The sequence below is a fragment of the Myodes glareolus genome, chromosome 8, assembly GCF_982192425.1.
Source record: "Myodes glareolus chromosome 8, mMyoGla1.1, whole genome shotgun sequence".
NCBI classification, from domain to species: domain Eukaryota; kingdom Metazoa; phylum Chordata; class Mammalia; order Rodentia; family Cricetidae; genus Myodes; species Myodes glareolus.
Window position 1 is genome coordinate 21,866,637 of NC_142033.1, and position 19,276 is coordinate 21,885,912.

The window sequence follows — 19,276 nt, forward strand, 5'->3', positions numbered from 1 at the left end:
ATATTTCCTAGGGAGCAAGTAGAGATTTTCCAACAAAGAATCTTCACCATTTGAGGTCCGATCCAAGAGGCCACCCACAGAGCATTTAGACCTCTGGTTAAATAAGTGGAAGATGATTCTCAAGTCTGTACAGAAAATTTTTTTCATAAAAAGGAGATATATAGTCAAGATGATTCCAGCAATGCCAAAAAGCATAAATCAGAAGTCAGAAGAATACAGAGGTAAACACATACCACTGTTCTTTTGAATGAATCTGTAATATTTAACTATTTAGTAGATCACTGTCGTAAATTCCAAACCCAGAAGTAATGAACTATATTCTCACAACTACTATTATTTCCTTGGAATCAGTGCTTAGCTAAAGAACAGCTGAGCAAAACAAAGCACAGAAGAGTTTAACCTCGTGGATACCTTGCTTTCTCTGCTCCATGTTATCCTAAGTGATTGTCGTGTGCATTTTCATTAGTTTAGCTTCTTTCTAAATTTCATTTTTGTAAAATTTTATGTGTATAAGTGTTTTGTCTGTGTGTATGTGTGTATGCCACACATGTGCAGTGCCTGCTGAGGTCAGAAAAGGGAATCAGATCCTGTACACCTGTAGCCCCCATGCGGGTAATGGTAACTAAACCTGGACCTTCTCACCTACTGAGCCATCTCTCCAATCCCAACCCTCACTTACCTTTTTTTTGGCGGGGGGGGGGCAATTAGTACTCTAAATAATAGAAAGAAAAAGAATAAAGATGCATAAAAGTATCCAGAAACTGAGTTAACATTCATTCACTGAGTGACTACTTCTGAACTAAAATAATGTCTAGGTACTTAATGCAGTAAAGGTTTCAAATAAGCATTTGGGTTCTAAAATTTGAATTTCACATAATTTTCACATATCACCAAATGCCAATATTAATTTGAGTTTTTCAACCTTTCTAAATGCAAAGGCTGTTACATGTTCGTAGAGTACCCAAAACCAACCTAGATTTGGTCCTGAAAATCATCATTTAAAATCCCTACCGCAATGAATTTTAACACCAGCCCTTAGAATTACTTGAAAAGAATTTTTCCACTACCACTAAATGGGCTGGGAATACAGCTCAGTGATAAAACACATGCTTAGCCTGCATGAATCTTTAAGTTCAATTCCCAATGCCAAAGAAAGGAAAGAAGGAAGGAAGGAAGAAAAGAAGGGAGGGAGGGAGGAAGGGAGGGAGGGAGGGAGGGAGGAAGGAAGGAAGGAAGGAAGGAAGGAAGGAAGGAAGGAAGGAAGGAAAGAGAGAGTAAGAAAGAAAGAAAGAAAGAAGATGAAAGGAATAGAGAAAATATTATCAAATGTTAGTCTGCTAGTACTAACTTAGAGTTCTATAGAAGTAATAATTTCAGATGTCCTGTTGCACTCTAGGGTAACCACAGATGTTGATGATGTATTTTTTCTTGTTTGCCTCAATATCACATTTTACTATTTTTAAGAATTCCATACACACATATAATATATTTTGATCTATGCTCACCTCTATACCTCCCCTAACTCCTTCCAGATCAACTACCCACCCTCAAACCCCTTCTAATTTCATGACTTTGCTTTTTTAAAAACCCACTGTTTCCAATTTGTGCTACCTATATCCTCATGGGTATGGGGCCATCCACTAGAGCACAGGTGACCTGTCCGAGGTCACACCCTTGAAGAAAACTGACCCTCCCCCTCCAGAAAGCATAAACTTGAGTCTGTGGATCAAGAATACCAGCTCTTCCATGCTGTAACGCTGACTGGTTTTATTTTATCCCAGCACCCACAGCTGCTGTGAGTTCATGGCTGTCAAGGCCCTGTCATTCACAGCAATGACTGTCTCATCCCAATTCTCCCTAACCTCCAGTTCTTACATGGTCTTCTCAGCCCTGTTCCACTATGGTCCTTGAGCCCTGCCTTGGTGGTAGAGGGTATAATTAGAGATATCTCAGTGTGTCTGCGTATTGCACAGACATTGATTCTCTATAATTTAACCAATTATGAGTTCCTAAACTAACTGGTGTCTGCTGCACAAAGAAATTTCCACGATGAGAGCTGGTTATAGAGGTGAAAATTTATAAGGCAATTTGAAATTATGTCCATTTTTAAAAGTTATAATAAAAGGATTTTGATATTCTTATTGTAAATAAATAGTGTTTGAGAAAATTAATGTTACCCTGATTTGAACACTGCACAAATAACAGTATTAAAACATTACATGGGTAGCCTACAAATATTTACAATTATTATGTCAATTAAAAGTAAGTTAATTTATATTTCTATAGTATTATGAATACATAAAAAAATCTGTACACAAAGTCCATTCCCAAGGATGTAGTAGAACCTGTAGTAGAACCGATACTATCCAAAGTATATTTCTAGTGGGCAGTCAAGTTTGAGAACAACTGACCTCAAAGAAGATAAACAGGCATATAAGAGTAAGACATTTGGAGGTTCAGAGGTACTGACCAAGTTCACTTTATCATTTCAAAGTGCCAAAAATCCAGGCCTTTAGTCATGTTGCTCTGCCATACATGTCCTGCTTTGTCACCATCATCTCCATATCCAAGGAATCTGGACTAGTTATAGCCATTATTACAAATTCCAGCCAGCCAGAAGGGAGATCAGGAAAGCAAGAGTGCCTTCACTTAGTAAGAGAACATCTCAGAAATTCCACAAGCATTTTTCATTCCATTATTCAGAATGTAAATACAGCAGCCTTACTCTAAAATATAACAGAGGCTGGAAAATACACTTTATAGATTAGCATCAGCTGGGATGAATAAGAGCTTGCATTACCCTAAGGAGAAGAGGAAACTGTCAATAAATGACACGTGGTTAGTGCTTGGAGAAAGTTAATCTTTCTCACTGATCTTTTCATCACTTCTATTTCAATATATTCTCAAATATATTTAGACTAATCCTAAGTGGAAACTCTTCACCCCTTCCCGCCCCTCCACAAAAAAAACTAGTTTAATTTCAGGGTATAGTAAATGAAAGTTAAAAGGTAAGAGTACAGGCAAAAAGGACCTTCTCAATTACCCTTGTATTTACTTCAGCATTTTACCCTGTATCCACAAGCAAAAATTAATAAATGTGAGTTTTTCTTCCCAAAAAAACTTCTTTAAAAACAAGGATAGTAATACATTCTGTCAGGGGCATGTAACTCTTCAGTGGCCGATTTGAGAGAACATTTAGTAGGAAATATCAAGTCTGAAAAGTAGACCACAGAAATTAATGCCCAATCTGAAGACATTCAAGATATATCAATTTCTAATATTAATGTATCCCAAATAGATCACATGTGTGACATTAAGTTATGAAACTATGCATAAAAATGGGCATAGTATAAGCCCATATAGACATGCACAAGTCCAAAGACAAAATGAAAGGATTAATGTAAATTAAAATTGAAAATCATATTTTCTATATGACAACATCTATCTAGACATTCATTGCTTTGCCTGTCTAAAGTAACACACTTGGTTTCTTTGTTCATTTTACTAAATATTCGGGACTTTCAAGTCATGACTTATTTCATTTTCTCCATTATTCATTTTAATTTCTTAGGTATTTTGTGAGTATGACTGGACTGATTTTGCAGAAATGTAGTGTATGGCAATCACAAAGACCAAGATAATTACTATATTTTAATGTAATTTTGTTCCATAACACATTGCCTAAACTTGAAAACTGTCATATTAAAATTTTACATTAAAAAATCTTTAATACATTTTTGGTGAAAGGTTGTAATTTAACATTTCTCCACCCAAGCAATTTCCACAATCAGTGGGCAGTAGGAGTTTTAGATATCACGTAATCTGACATTTTATGAGCACATGACTTCTCAGAATGAAAGTGGTTGTGCCCAAGGGAAAAACTATTTTCCTTTTCTCTCCTCAGGAAAGCCACCCTTCTACTACCATGTCAGCTTTAAGGTTAACAACATTGACTATGACAGCAAATTTGCAAAGCCATATTCTCAGGAATACATGGACCTAAATAAAAGGATAGTGTCTTTGGTAAGTTGAATTATTTTTTTCTCTGTGCTTTCCCAAAAGTTTTAAGACCCTAGCAGTCACCTTCCAAGTTCAAAACAATTTCTAACCAATACCTTGTTCTAGATGAGATAAAGAAGCCCTTTCAGAAAGTCCTCTGAAAACTTGAACATGGAAATGTACAAAAGGACACATTTCAAATAACCCTGAGAAAAATGATCCATGAAAAAGAGTAGATAGTTCTAATGAATTAATCAATTACGTTAGTAATACATGTTTGATCTCTAAGATGCATAACTTATGTCATGATGCCTCTGGTTCAAAAATTAACCAGTCCCTTGAGGAAGAAGCCTGGCCAATCTGAAAGACAATGTAACCAAAATAAAGACCACTTTGCATGTCTTCCCTATTGAGGGAACGTTGCATATCTCTTGCTTAGGAATTAGCTTTCTGTTCATGTTCACCAAGTTAAAAGTTCAAACGAGAGTCTCACTCTGTTGGGCTGGAAACGTCTGTTATCACAGATACTATTATAATTAACTAAAGTAACTAAATAAGCCAGACTGGCAGTGTCAGAAGCAGTGGTGATGTCATCTATCTGTCATTCAAAATCTCCTGATAGGACATTGCAGACCTCGCTTGTCTGACTACCAAGCTTGCAGTCCTTCCAAAGCACCCACTATGTACAAGTTTTCAGAGTCCCTGAAAATCCTAGTGTTTTTCTACCATGGAAAGAATCAGAAAATGAAGGCAGAAAAGTCAACCTTTAGCTTTAGGGCAAAAATGAGACAAAACTATATAGTATGGTGGATAAGAAATATTGCAGTGAAATATGCCAGACTCAGAGCGACAATTACCACTTCTTTCTTTTCTATGTGAAACCTAGACTTTAAAAATAGATATGTAGGAATGGGAAATGCCCAATGGATGAGTGGGAAGAGGACAAGAACATGATGGGGTCCAGGGCAAAACAAGCAATATATAATACGCTTATATGAAAATATCATAATAAAGCCAATCATTTTAGATAGTGAATGCTACTAATGAAAAGAATAAAATACAAAAAAGAAAAAGAAATTGACTCAAGGGCCTTATTCAATTCCAAAATTAGTGTTTTACTAGCTGTATGACTTGAATTCCCTAATTCTCCTTCAATTCAGCTTCTTTATGTGGATATTAGATCACAAATGTCAACATAATAAGGTGTTGCAGGCATCACAAAAGGTGAAATGTGATATAAGCTGAAGTCCCATTATTTCGTCAGTCTTTTGAAAAGATAGCCTTAACCTATAGGTATAATGAGAGCCAGTTTAATATATTCATTTAGCAGCATAATAGCAGTAGTAGGTTTTCTTCTAGAATTTACGATCTGTCTAGTTCTTGGTTCAACAATAATGCCAGGTATGGGTTTCATCTTGTAAAGAGGGCCGTAAATCCTGGTTACTCCCCTGGCACCCATGCCAATATTGAATTCCTAAGAAAATCATCCTAAGACAAGCTCAAACTTCAGACCAATATATTCTAATCAATTTGTTCCTGCTTACTCTAGCATAGTAGTTCTCAACCTTTCTAATGCTGTGACCCTTTAATACAGTTTCTCATGTTGTGGTGACCCCCAATGATAAAGTTATATTCACTGCTACTTCATAACTGTAATTTTACTACTGTTAGGAATTACAATGTAAATATCTGATATGCAGGATATCTAATATGCAAACCCTGTGGACAGGTCATTTGACCCCCAAAGGGATCAAAAGTGACCCAGAGGTTGAGAACCACTGCTCTAGAACAGTTGGTATAACTAATATTGCACCATCCTTGCCTATTAAGCAGTGATCAAATTTGCAAAGCCATCATGATGTCCTTCTTCAACTCCATTCCTTGCTTCCAATACATCTAATTGAAAACAACATATACCAAATATGTTGTGCAATGCCTTATTTTTATACTTGCTTTCTTTCTGTTTTCACTGAATATAATAATGCCTCATTTGTTACAGTTATCACTATATATACAACATTCATAGGCACAACATGATAGCATAATACAATAGCATGCACCAAATGGAGTTACAAATCATTAGACAAACCTCACAGCCACTACACTAATTCCTGTAGACTCTGATTGCCATAGTGGAATTCTTTCAATGACTTACCCTAAAAAGAAATTATATTTTTTTTCCTTTGGAAAAGAGAAATCCTGCTTTACCATAAACTATTGGGGAAAGGTCTTGATAGAGAACATTCTCACAGTTCATATTTTATATGATTTTTTTAACAGGCAACTCAAGAAATCTCTACCCCTTCCTGTACTATTTTAAGCTCTTCAGCAGGTGTGAAAAGAAGTTCTAAGACCAATTAACAATGACACAAGATCTTATTAATATAATTAGCTTCATTAATTTTCAGTATAAGTACTTATGTAACAATATCCTCAGGATGTCCCTATGTCTTATAAAGAAACTGAGACACCAAGAGATTAAGTTGCCAAAGTCAAATTCCTTGATTTTCTTTTGTCCTTTATTGAAAGATCACCAAAAAATACTACAAAATCTTGAGCACACTTCAAATTGTAGGAAATTAATATAACCAGATAAATAATCCAATGTGTTTAATACAGTGCAATATGATTTTCAACGCATAAATGCATTTGGTTTGTAGATGGTCAGTGAAGCCATACAGTCAGCCAACCTCATACATTAAACCACTTACTGGAGTATCCAAGGGTAAGGGACATATTAGTTAGGCACACAATCACAGAATTCATCAAATAAAATTTCCCCTAAGTTAACCAGAGCATGCTAGGAGCACATGCCCCTTTAGACATATGCCCCTTTTTGATGCAGTCTACCAAATGACAGGTTCTCTAGGTGATTCATCAGATTTAAAAACATGCTAGTTTTTAAAAACTAATAATAAAGTAAATAACAATAGTTTTCTGTTGCACTTAATATAGAATAGCAAATATTGCAATTTGAGTAAAAATTATGCTAGCATACATTCAGTTCTATGAGCCTCAAAATGTATCAGAAAAAATAGTATAAAAGCCAAGTATCTTAAATTCAAGTATTACTATATTGTCTATTTTTAAAACATAATATTTGTCACATACATTAAAAGTAAACCATTCTCTATTAGGATTTTAGCCATAATGGAAATAAGATAACTCAAAATTTATCAAATGCAACAAACATGATGGCACTACTATTTATATTTCAAGAGTTTTTTAAAGTTCTCCAGTTTAATTTCTGTTGTGATAAAATTTTCTGACCAAAAACAACTTAGAGAAGAAAGAATTCATTTTAATTTACAAATTTCAGGTTATACCTATTATTGTGGGAAGCTACCCTGACAGAAGCCTGAAGCTCACATCACATCCACAGTCAAGAACAGAAAGAAATGACTGCACATATGTCATGTGTTTTCCTCTGCTCAGCTTGTTCTCTCTACTCCCACACATTTAAGGATCCCCAGGCCTAGAAAATAATGCCACCAACAGTGGACTAGGTCCTCTTACATCAACCAACTTGATCAAAGCAATCTGTTATAGACACGCCCACAGGCCAACCCCAAACAGACAACACCTTACTGAGACTATTCTTCCCAAGTGATTCTTGTTAACCATCACAGAAGGCAACACGAAAAGTTGCTACCATGCCAGTACTCCTTTCTACAACTGGAAAATACAGCTATAAAGCAGCCAATCCTAAATGTACAGGACCCTTTGACCTCAGGAATCATTGTGAAATAAAGAAGAGATGGTAACCCAAACATTCCCTTCACTTTGGGAATGTCAAACTATTAGATGTGTACTATCTCCTGTATGTGTGCAGGCAGATGTGGTGCTGGAGAATTCTGTGTCTTGAATAGGAAATGATGAGACACTGGGTGTGACTTGAGCATACATGAGACTGCAAAGCCCATCTCCCCAGTGCCACACTTCCTCCAACAAAGCCACACTTCTTAGTAGTGCCACTCCCTTTGGGGGCCACTTTCTTTCAAATCACCACATACAGCATTTTGTTTTCAGGTGCTTCTATATTTGCAGGTATCTGCTGGATCCAGGACTTTACTAATAAAAATGGGCATTATTTTTTTTTAAAATCTACCTACATCCTCAAAATTTTTCACATTTAAGAAGTTTCTAGACTAAGATTTATAAAACCAGTAAGATTATAATTTTAAGAAAGGCTGCCATGTAACAATCCAAAATGTTCAAGTAACTCATATTTACCCCGGTAGCTGAGTGCCCTTCCTCCACCCCTATCAACAAAAGTTTTTCATAAGACCTCTTAGAAAATTAGCACAAGAATGTAATTAATACTTTGAGATGTTGGTACTTACTCCACTTAGCATTTCAAATCATAAATTCATACCTCAGAACAATAATTTATGTTTGTCAATTGACCTACTAAGTATTTTTTTGAGACAGTGTCTCAATATGTAGCCCTGGCTAGCCTAATAACTAACTTTGTAGACCAGGCTAACTTCAAACTCATAGCATTTGACTGTCCCTGCCTCTCATGCTAAAATTAAAAACATGTGCCGCCATGCTTGGCTGCACTAATAAATTTGCAATCTTAAAATTTTGCTTTTCAATACTAGCTTTATAATTCCCTATATATCTGAGTGTTCCTTTTTTTAACAACTTCTTTTATTAATTTTTAGAAGAAAATAAACTATCTTTTTTCATTTTACATACCAATCTCAGTTCCAATTCCCTCTCCTCCTCCTAATCCCTCCATCTACCTCCCACCCCACCCCCATCCACTCCTCAGAGAGGATAAGACACAATTGTTTTGGGGAAGGTACAAGGCCCTCCCTATTAAATTTAAGTTGAGCAAGGTATCAATCCTAAGAGAATAGGTTCCAAAAAGCCAGTACAAGCAGTAAGAATAAATCCTGGTACCACTGCCAGTGCACCCACAGACTGCCCCATCCATTCAGCTGTCACCCACATTCAGAAGAACTAGTTTGGACCTGTGCTGTTTTCTTCCCTGTCCAGCTGGAGTTGGTGAGCTTCCATTAGCTCAGGGAAACTGTTTCACTGGGTGCACCCATCTTGGTCTTGACCTCTATGCTCATATTCTCACTCATTCCACTCTTCAACTGGACTATGGGAGCTCAGTCCAGTGCTCCAATGCAGGTCTCTTCCTCTGCTTCTTCCATTAGTTGCTGAATAAAAATTCTATGGTGATATTTAAGATAGTTATCAGTCTGACTACAGGCCAAGGCCAGTTTGGACACCCTCTCCTCTATTGCTTAGGGTCTTAGCTGGGGTCATCCTTGTAGATTCCTGGGAATTTCTCTAGTGCCAGGTTTCTGGCTAGCCTCATAATGGTTCCCTCAATCAAAATATCTCTCTCCTTGCTCTCATCTCTGTCCTTCCTCCATCTCAACTATCCAGTTCCTTCAAGTTCTCCCTTTCTCCCCTTATCTTCCCCTTCTGCCCTTCTTATTCCCCAACCCAGACCCCCATGCTCCCAATTTTGTCAGACGATCTTGTCTATTTCCCCTTCCCAGGTGGAACTATGTATGTTTTTCTTAGGATTCACCTAATTACTTGGTTTCTCTAGAATCATGAACTATAGGCTCATTATTCTTTGCTTTACAGCTAGTAACCACTTATGAGTGAGTACATACATGTTCATCTTTCTGGGTCTGATTTACCTTACTCAGGATGGCTTTTTCTAGTACCATCCATTTGCATGCAAATTTCAAGAGGTCACTGTTTTTACCACTGAGTAGTACTCTGATGTGTAAATGTGCCACATTTTCTTTATCCATTCTTTGGTTGAGGGGAATCTAGGGTAAAGCAGTAAGTCACAAAACAATCTCACACCAGTCTGGAATTATGATTAATAAAAGGGTTATTTATTTAAAAGGAAAAACTTACAGATCACCGTCTTAGACAACAGCCCCTGCATGACCAGGAAAAGCATCTGCTAGCCAGAAGCAGAGTCCAAAGCAAGAGAGGGAGCATGCAGTACTGCTGCTTTTTCAAGCCAGAGAGATCATGCCCAAGTGGGGTGATATCTTAAAGGCTATTGGCTGAAGGAGCAGAAGGAGCTCCCACAGCACCTCCCCATTTTGTTTATGTAAGGGAGTTCTAAACCTATTTCAAAATTATATACAATAAGAACAAATATCCTATACTAACTAGCTTAAGTCTTGTATAATAAATAATTTGGCCAAGTCATGAGAAGAAAGTAACTACATTTATTTAGTCTTCAACTCCATCCAAGATCCAAGAAGAGAAATAATTTTACCTGAGTAATTAGGAAGTGCAGTCAAACAACTTCAAAACCATGCAACAAATCACAGAGACAAGTGGCTACCTGGGCAATCATCCAAAGTCACATTTGCAGCATTGAAGCAACCAACTTTGTCTAAGGCCTAGAGTAACTGACAGATTATTTTTAAAGGCAAGAAATTTTTCAAAACTGTCTTACCCTGTCTTGGCAAGATTTGACAGTTCTGCTTATCCATTTTGTCAATATTTGAGGTATGGGCAGTTCCTTGCCCAGAGGCCACTTTTGCCAAGAAGACAAGCTCAAAGTGGAGTGTCTTTGGTGCTCAACAATCTCTCAATAATAGATCGGTGTTGCCAGGAGCAATTGTGTCTTGCTACCACAGAACTCTAAGTTAGATTAAATGCCATTTTCTACAGCTCTTTGAAGAGGTTGAAGATTATTTATTTATACAGAATATAATCTCTACATATCTAAAAAACCTGATTAGTCTAACTAAAAATATGACAAACATAGATGACTATTAATCTATAATTCTTAATACCTATCTAACTTAAAGACTAAAACAATAAACAACTGTGCAATAAATGAAAACAATGACCTCCAAATGTAAACAATGTACAAGTATACATTACAATATGGTAAATATATATCAATACATAAACAATATCTAAATATTTTAATCAGAGGTAGAAATATACAGTGCAATATGGTAAATATATATATATATAAATACATAAGAAATGTTTTAAACAGAGGTAGAAGCATTCATGCATACAATATTCAATATAATTTAAGTTTGTATCCATATACAAGAATCTATACCAATATAATTATCTATAAACAATAACTCACAAATACCAATCTATTACCCCATCATCCAATTTTCCCTCTTTTTTTTTTCAAAAATATCCCTGAGCTTATAAAATTCTTCCCCCAACCCTCAACTATATAGTAATTATAATCAACTCCTAAATGATGTCCTTAAACCCGAGGACAGACTTTTCTGGGAGAGTGGACATCATCCTCTAGAATTACTTCCAGCTGTCATGGGGGCAACATTCTTTCTAGGGGATCCTGTGAAAGTAAAATGATGGTTAAATTTCAAGATTAATGTCTGGTATGATCCAAATAGTCTCTGAGTATTTTGTGGAGGTCTGTCCAGAATCTTGTAAAAGATGTGCACCATTTCAGCTAACCAAGTTGGAACTGTCTTGTGCAGCTGGTTCCCAAAACAGGTCTTGTAGTAAGTAGCGCTATCAGTATCATGATGTCATATCGACCAGGTGGAGATGTTGTTATGGGGCGCCATCTTCTTTCTGGAAACTTCAAAGATTACTGCAGGAAAATTCATTGTTCATTGTGGAAAACTTAAACATTAATTATATAGACATATACAGATATATATATATATTCAATGAAAGGTATGATAGATATGAAGAAAAGCAAAGATGTTTTCTAAATTCCTTTTTTCCTTCTGTCCCATACCATGGCTCTTGACATGAGGCAGAAACTCTGGGTTTTTATCTTTTTTTTTCCACTCAAAAATTTACACTTTCTCTCCTCCCATTCCCCTCCCGCTTCCCCACCCACCGTCCTCTCTCCCCCTCCCTCCTTAAGAGAGGTCAGGATACCCTGCCTTGTGGGAAGTCCAAGGCCCTCCCCTCTCCATCCAGGCCTAGGAAGGTGTGCATCCAAATAGACTAGGGTCTCAAAAAGCCAGTACATGAAGTAGAAACAGGTCCCAGTGCCATTATGGATGATTTCTCAGTCCGCTCCCATTGGCAGCCACATTCAGAGAGTCTGGTTAATCACATGCTCATTCAGTCCCAGTCCAACTGGATTTGGTGAGCTCCCATTAGATCAGGCACACTGTCTCAGTGGTTGGGCCAACCCCTTCCTTGTTCATCTTCTCCCTCCTTCTGCTCTTCAACTGGACCTTGGGAGCTCAGGTACTGTTCTGATGAGGGTCTCTGTCTCTATCTCCATCCATCATCGCTGGACGAAGATTCTATGGTGATATTCGAGATAATCATCAGTGTGATAGTGGGGCAAGGCCAGTTCAGGCACTCTCTCCTCTGCTGCCCAAGGACCTAGCAGGAGACATCCCCGTGGACACCTGGGACCCCCTCTAGAGCCAAGTCTCTTCTCAACCCTAAAATGGCTCTCTTAATGTAGATATCTTCTTCCCTGCTCCTATATCTTCCCTTCCTCCATCTCCACCCTCCCACTCCCTCAAGCTCTCCCCAGACTTTCCCTTCTCCCTTCTCCCTTCTCTCTCTCCCTCTTCTCACCCCCACCCCCATGCTCCCAACTTTCGCCTGGCAATCTTGTTTGCTTCCAATTTCCAGGAGGACCTATATATGTTTTCCTTTGAGTTCACCTTGTTATTTGGCTTCTCAAGGCTTGTTAACTATAGGCTTAATGTCTTTTGTTTATAGTTAGAGTCCACTAATCAGTTAGTACATACAATATTCATCTTTTGGGGTTTGGGTTATTTCACTTAGGATATTGTTTTCTATTTCCATCCATTTGCATGCAAAATTCCAGATGTCATTTTTTTTACCACTGAGTAGTACTCTAATGTGTATATATTCCACACTTTGTCCATTCTTCCATTGAGGGGCATCTAGGTTGTTTCCAGGTTCTGGCTATTAAAAATAATGCTGCTATGAACATAGTTGCCATATATGCATTACAGGTCTATCATAGCACACATATACACATGCATGCATACAAACACAGGCATGTGCGCACACACACATACAATTTGTAAACATTTCCTCTGTGCACACTATTTTTATTACATTGATATTCAGTAAAATTTGCACATGGAAAAAAAATAATGTCATAATATCCACTTGTACATTGAATTCATCACTTCAAAATGAGTATTATAATTTACCATGCTGCTATTCATGATGTTTGGAAGACATGAACATTACATGTTTTATGAAAATTAGGAATATTTAATCTCAGTGACTCATAAATAAGTAAAATTAATTGTATTTGGGAATATGAGGTCAAACTGGATGATACTTTGTTGTACTATTGTGTATTTTTAGGTGTATTTCAAAAGTGATAGAAACCTTTTTAAAAAGATAAAATCATGTCATTAACCCTTTTTCTTTTTAATAGATGAATGAAACATTTCATGAATCAAAACTGAGAAAACAGTACGTCAAATCTCACACTGTCCAAGTAAGGTATGCATAGCATAGCAGAATGAAAAGCAGTTTCATCTCCCTTTTTACATTGCCTCCCAACAAAATGTGTTTCTTTGGTGTGCAACTTTAAGTTTGAAACAAAAAGGAATTTAGTGTCATAAAACTCCCTGAACTCCATATATGTGGAAATTTTTTATCATTTTTTTAGAAAATGATTACTAAAGAGATGACTCAGTAATAAAAGCAATTGTTGCTCTTGCAGAGGATTTAGGTTCAGTTCCCAGCACTCACATGTTGGCTCACTATCCATCTATGACTTCAGTTCCAGGGCCCAATGCTCTCTTCTGACCTCCAAGGGTACTGCCTGCACATAGTTCATATACATGCATGCAAAAAATGCACTCATGAGTCTTCCGCCGCACGTGTTTTCAGAGCGATGCCTAAATCTAAGCGAGACAAGAAAGTTTCCTTAACAAAAACTGCCAAGAAAGGCTTGGAACTGAAGCAGAACCTGATAGAAGAGCTTCGGAAATGTGTGGATACATCCAAGTACATCTTCATCTTCTCTGTGGCCAACATGAGGAACAACAAGCTGAAGGACATCCGAAATGCCTGGAAGCACAGCCGGATGTTCTTTGGCAAAAATAAGGTGATGATGGTGGCTTTGGGGCGAAGCCCGTCTGACGAATACAAAGACAACCTACATCAGGTCAGCAAGAGGTTGAGAGGTGAAGTTGGGCTCCTCTTTACCAACCGCACAAAGGAGGAGGTGAACGGGTGGTTCACAAAGTATACAGAAATGGATTTTGCTAGAGCTGGGAACAAAGCATCTTTAACCGTGAACCTGGATCCAGGGCCCCTGAAGCAGTTCCCTCATTCCATGGAGCCACAGCTGAGGCAGCTGGGCCTGCCCACTGCCCTCATGAAAGGTGTGGTGACCCTGCTATCTGACTATGAAGTGTGCAAGGAGGGCGATGTGCTGACTCCAGAGCAGGCCCGGGTCTTGAAGCTTTTTGGGTATGAGATGGCTGAATTCAAGGTGACCATCAAATACATGTGGGATGCCGAGTCGGGGAGATTCCAGCAGATAGACGGTGAACTGCCTGAAAGCGCATCTGCATCTGAGGGAGAGTCAGAAGAAGAGGATGACAGCTGACTCTAGGGTGTGGGACGAAGGACTTCCAGCAAGTTCTTCATCTCCATTGGACACCAGGACTGCTGTCACCCCTCTGAAAGGAGCAGCTCTTTATCTTGACATGGATGCAGACAAGAGAGGAAGCTGGGGTGGGACTTTGTTTCTACAAAGAATAAAATCTTGTCCTCAGGGTTTCCCCTGTAGATGGCAAGAGACTTTTCCTAGTTAAAAAAAAAATGCACTCATACATGTAAAATAAAATAAATAAATCTAAAAATAGTAAAAGTATAAATTGACTAAACTACAACCATGGATTCCAGCTAGTTATGAGCATTAGATAAATATTAAATGGTCTACTTTTATTTGAGGGCACAAAAACAAGAAATAAATATAAAAAGGAGAGTATACTTAAAACTTTTTGACATGAATAAGACAGGGCCACTGAGATGACATGTAGGGTAAAAGCACTGGGCACAGTCTGGTGCCCCAGGTTCCACTGTAGGATCCCAAAGAGATCTGACACTAGAGAACTGTCCTGTGACCTAATATAACTCTGAAATAACATGAATGCTAACATGTGCACATACATATGTGTGCACACACATGCACACACAGAAATTGAATAATAAATAATTTTCATTTGAAAATGAAGAGAGCATTGCAGAATGTTTGGGTTAATCTGGAAAAGTATGTTTTGGCTTATAAACAAATTAAAAACTGGATTTGATATTGAAGTAGGAATAGTTCACATAATAATGCATTTAGGTTTTTTGCTTAAAAATAAAACTCACTTACCATTTTAGTCCTCCACCCAATAGACAGAAGCTGTTGTGACACATGGAACATTCCTGTAATCCCAAGGCTAGTACGCTGAGGAAGGAGAGAATCACAACTTCCAAGGCACACAAGGCTACATATTGAAAACATCTCTCATTAAGAAGTATACAGATAAAATAAATATACAAATAATAGGTGGAAAATCACCTAGGGACTGGGTGTTCAACAGCTTGCATTAGACTCTAAACATTCATGAAATACATGCATAGTGCATATCGATTCCCCTCCTTCAGTTTTGGGACCCTCAGAAGTCAAGTTTCATAGCTTCATCCATTGTCAAGATGTTGATACACATATTGATAAAGAAGAAAGAACCGAAAGAAACTGATATGAACAGAAAGAAACTCAAGCAGTTAGGAGTTCCCATATTTCACCCTGTGGGGAGCTATGTCTCTAGGACCCCACCTCTGTCACAAGGCGGTTCATAGAAAGAAAAGTTGATAAAGGAGATAATTATTTGTCACAAAAAAAACAGATCCCAGTTAACAACAGTTCTTCCAAAACTATTTGCCACCTATTAAATATTCCTAGCTCACAAGACTTTTAAATTCAACAGAAAATAATATCCAGAATATTCTAATTCAGTTTTAATGTGCATTAATTATTCTTCATTTCAAGAAACTATTGTGAGCTCTGCTGGGCATTAGGAAGTTTCAAGAAAAATAAAATACAATTTGTGTTCTCATTACTAATTGAGAAACTAATTAGATAATTAAATCATCAATTAGTGTCTATAAAGGTAAAAAGTACATAAAATTGATAATATAGGTACTGGGAACCTTTAGTTTTTAAGTCCTAGCAGAACATCGGAAGACACAGAACTAGAAAGCCATACATATTAGGCTATCTCTGGAGTCAGTTACAGTGACCCCCTTGTAAAATGTATAGTTTATCATCTTCCATAATACATTTATACTAACAAATAATTTTCATTAACTTCTATGGATTCAAAGTTCTATCTCCATTAATAAGAAGCATTTGTTCTGTAATATTTTTGAAAAACTAGTAAATAGGATTATCATCCCATTTGGTGCATGAAAGCCAAGAAAAGCGAATGACAGCAACTTGCTGTATGATCACAGTGGCAGATACTAGATATAAAATTCATACTCAGTTTCCCTGGATTAAAAAAAAAACTCATGTCTGTAAAATGTTGTCTCATCTCCATTGGGAATCTACGGCTAACACAAAATTCTACTGTGTTATGTCAACCACTGCCTCTTTACAAACTCCTCACCCCTGCCACTAAGAACTATAGGGGTTCTTTTGTGAGATAACAACCTGTCTGTTTATGTTTTACAGCAAAGCCAATGGGAAAGTCGTGATACACGCTGTGTTGAAATTTAAAGCCTGTTATAGGAACAATGTAGAAAAATTCTGGGAAAGCATTGAAGCCATTGTGTATCAGAAGCTCAAACGCCAAACTGGATTACTTATAGATTTTTCCTCATTTAAATTTTCAGGTAAGAATATATATGGTATGGAATGATGTTCATCTTTTAATTTGAATTTGTTGTTTTGTTATACACATGAAGCAGAATTTCTACCTTTAAATATTGTACTGCATAAAATGATAGCTATTTTTGCACACTATGAAAGTAACCAGAATCTCAAATGACTTTTTCATTTTCAAAACACAACAGCCTAAACCATGGCTTACTCTGCAGTCTTGAGAGTTCCTTCTGATCTGAGTCTCAATAATGCAGACTGCCAAAATTGGTGGAACTTTTTAAAAAACACATCTCCCTTCTCAACATACATTTAATGGAACTTGTCTCACATGGTCACGTATAATCTGATTCTTATTCTTAGTGAAGAATTAACTTTATCCCTGGCTTGTTAGAATAACTGGGAGTGTGGTATAGCAACATCATCTCTGGGACAGGCTGTCAGTTTCTGCTACAAATCCTGTTATAAGAATAATGCAGAAAATTTGAGGGACAGAATTGAAACTGAAAGTATTGCCCCTTCTACAGGAAGGACTAAAAGATGGGTGGGGAGGCTCCTAGGGTAAGCTCTCATTTCGCTGAATACCAAAGCATCAAAAAGCAAACTCTGAGCATGCTTCTTCTGTATAAGAAGGCATCCCTGCTGACCTGTAGCTTCCCTGCGATGTTTCCTCTCACTGAGCTCATTCTAGACATAGGAGCGCCGAAAACGGCAGGAAGAAAGTAGACTTCCAAGCTGTAGAGAATTAACATCCAAAGGGATAGTTTTAGAAACTCATCATCTAACTACATAAACTAAAACATAAAACATTTTCCCAACATCCTTCCAGATTTTAAATTATTAGTAAGATCTCGGAGAAATGTACAGTCTGGTGGTCTCTTCCAAACAACTGGTTTTTCTTAGGAGTCGTGTTGTAACGCTGAGAGACACCACTGTCAACAGTTAAACTAAGCAGATTAAGTACAGGCTGTGCTCTTGTCTTAAGTCTCGGAAGCTCTCTGTCCCTCCCTCTTAATCCTTCATCAGAAGTTTGGTGCCTTATAAAACTGAATGAGCTTTCAGCCACATAGAAGCAAACCCAGCAGCTGGCAAAGCCATTCTCCCAAAACCACAATGGAAGATGTTAATACAGGGATTATACCCAGGACAGCCTTTGCCAAGATAAATTTTTAATCACTGATCAAGACGTAAGTAGGTCTGTGCCATACAGATCTTGAAATTTATTTGGCAGCCAAAGTCTCTGTTTCAGCATTTTTTTAAATACCATGACCTTCTCATGATGACTAGTTAGCTCAGCTACCTACAGCAGATGCATCGAGGTTGTGAAGTACATTTTCATACATGCTGCTTAACATGCAAGAAAATCTCTATGTTTGAGACAAAGACTTACGTGTCACTGGCTAGAGCTGCTAATTAAATGAATGACTGGTTGTAGCACAAGTATCCTACAATGTGAGTAGGAAAAACAAAAGCAATATAAAGCAGTGGCTAAGGCTACAGATTCTGCTACTAGATGGTTTGATATTTGGATTTTTCAGTCCTCTATATGTTAGCTGTATGACTTTGGGAAATTTACTTAGCATTTGAATGCCTTAGTCTAATAATGTCATAATAGAAAAAAGGATCAGAATAAAAAATAATTATTATGGTCATTGTGAAAATTTTGGAGAACTGAAACATCGTAAAGAACATTTAAAGACGAGTTTAACACAAATTATTATTAATTACTGAGTTTTTAATCCAGAGAAAATAAAACTGCTCAATATGTATGTGTTATAGATTTGAAGTTGTCTTAGTCGGCGTTTTGATTATTGTGATAAACCCATAGCCAAAAGAAACTTGCAAACAAATAGGTTTATTTCATCTTTTAATTTGTGGGTCACACTCCAATGCAGTTGAGTAACATAATTACAATATGATTGAATTTCCCACCTTGTTATATTCTGCCCCGCCATAGGCTGAAGCAGCTTCTTTATTAACCAATGGTAATAAAACATATTTACAACATACAGAGGGGAATCACACATCTCTCTGTCTCTCTCTCTGTCTCTCTCTCATACACACACATACATACACACAAATAAATGAATATAATAAAAAATTTGAAGTCAAAAGAATAATAGAAGATAGAAAGAAAGAAAGAGAGAGAAAGGAAGGAAGGAAGGAAGGAAGGAAGGAAGGAAGGAAGATGATTATTTAATTTGATAGGTTATAGGTTGGTCCTTGAATCACAACCCTGGGTTGGGTAAAGATCCCGCTCATTATCAAGGAATAAAGAAGGTGACTGCTTCTAAGAAAAACAGAAATTATATTATTCATACTCTATTCTTTGATATTTGTTCATTAGTATATTCTAAAACATTTAATATGCTACTTTTTACAAAACCATGTGGCTTGAAGTCTTGTGTTTATGATTACACATTCCTCAGGTCACCTTGT

At 37.1% G+C, this 19,276-nt stretch overlaps 2 protein-coding genes across 3 annotated transcripts in view; both read left to right on the plus strand.

The window, feature by feature from the left end:
• Nucleotides 1–19,276, plus strand: part of LOC125408167 (transmembrane protease serine 11C) — a 51,853-nt gene that overhangs the window by 12,035 nt on the left and 20,542 nt on the right. For both annotated transcript variants that reach the window (XM_048446270.3, XM_085691707.2), the window contains exons 3-5: nucleotides 3,905–4,023; nucleotides 13,388–13,455; nucleotides 16,691–16,851. In XM_048446270.3, the coding sequence (XP_048302227.2) occupies nucleotides 3,905–4,023; nucleotides 13,388–13,455; nucleotides 16,691–16,851 (348 nt within the window). The remainder of the gene's footprint in view (nucleotides 1–3,904; nucleotides 4,024–13,387; nucleotides 13,456–16,690; nucleotides 16,852–19,276) is intronic.
• LOC125408850 (mRNA turnover protein 4 homolog) lies at nucleotides 13,830–14,731 on the plus strand. The gene has a single exon (XM_085691487.2). It carries the CDS (start codon nucleotides 13,853–13,855, stop codon nucleotides 14,570–14,572), a length of 720 nt encoding a protein of 239 aa, XP_085547613.2. The 5' UTR covers nucleotides 13,830–13,852; the 3' UTR covers nucleotides 14,573–14,731.

Bases quoted from the DNA above. Each gene is read 5' to 3' on its own strand.
- LOC125408850 (XM_085691487.2), top strand. From the start codon at position 13,853: ATGCCTAAATCTAAGCGAGACAAGAAAGTTTCCTTAACAAAAACTGCC.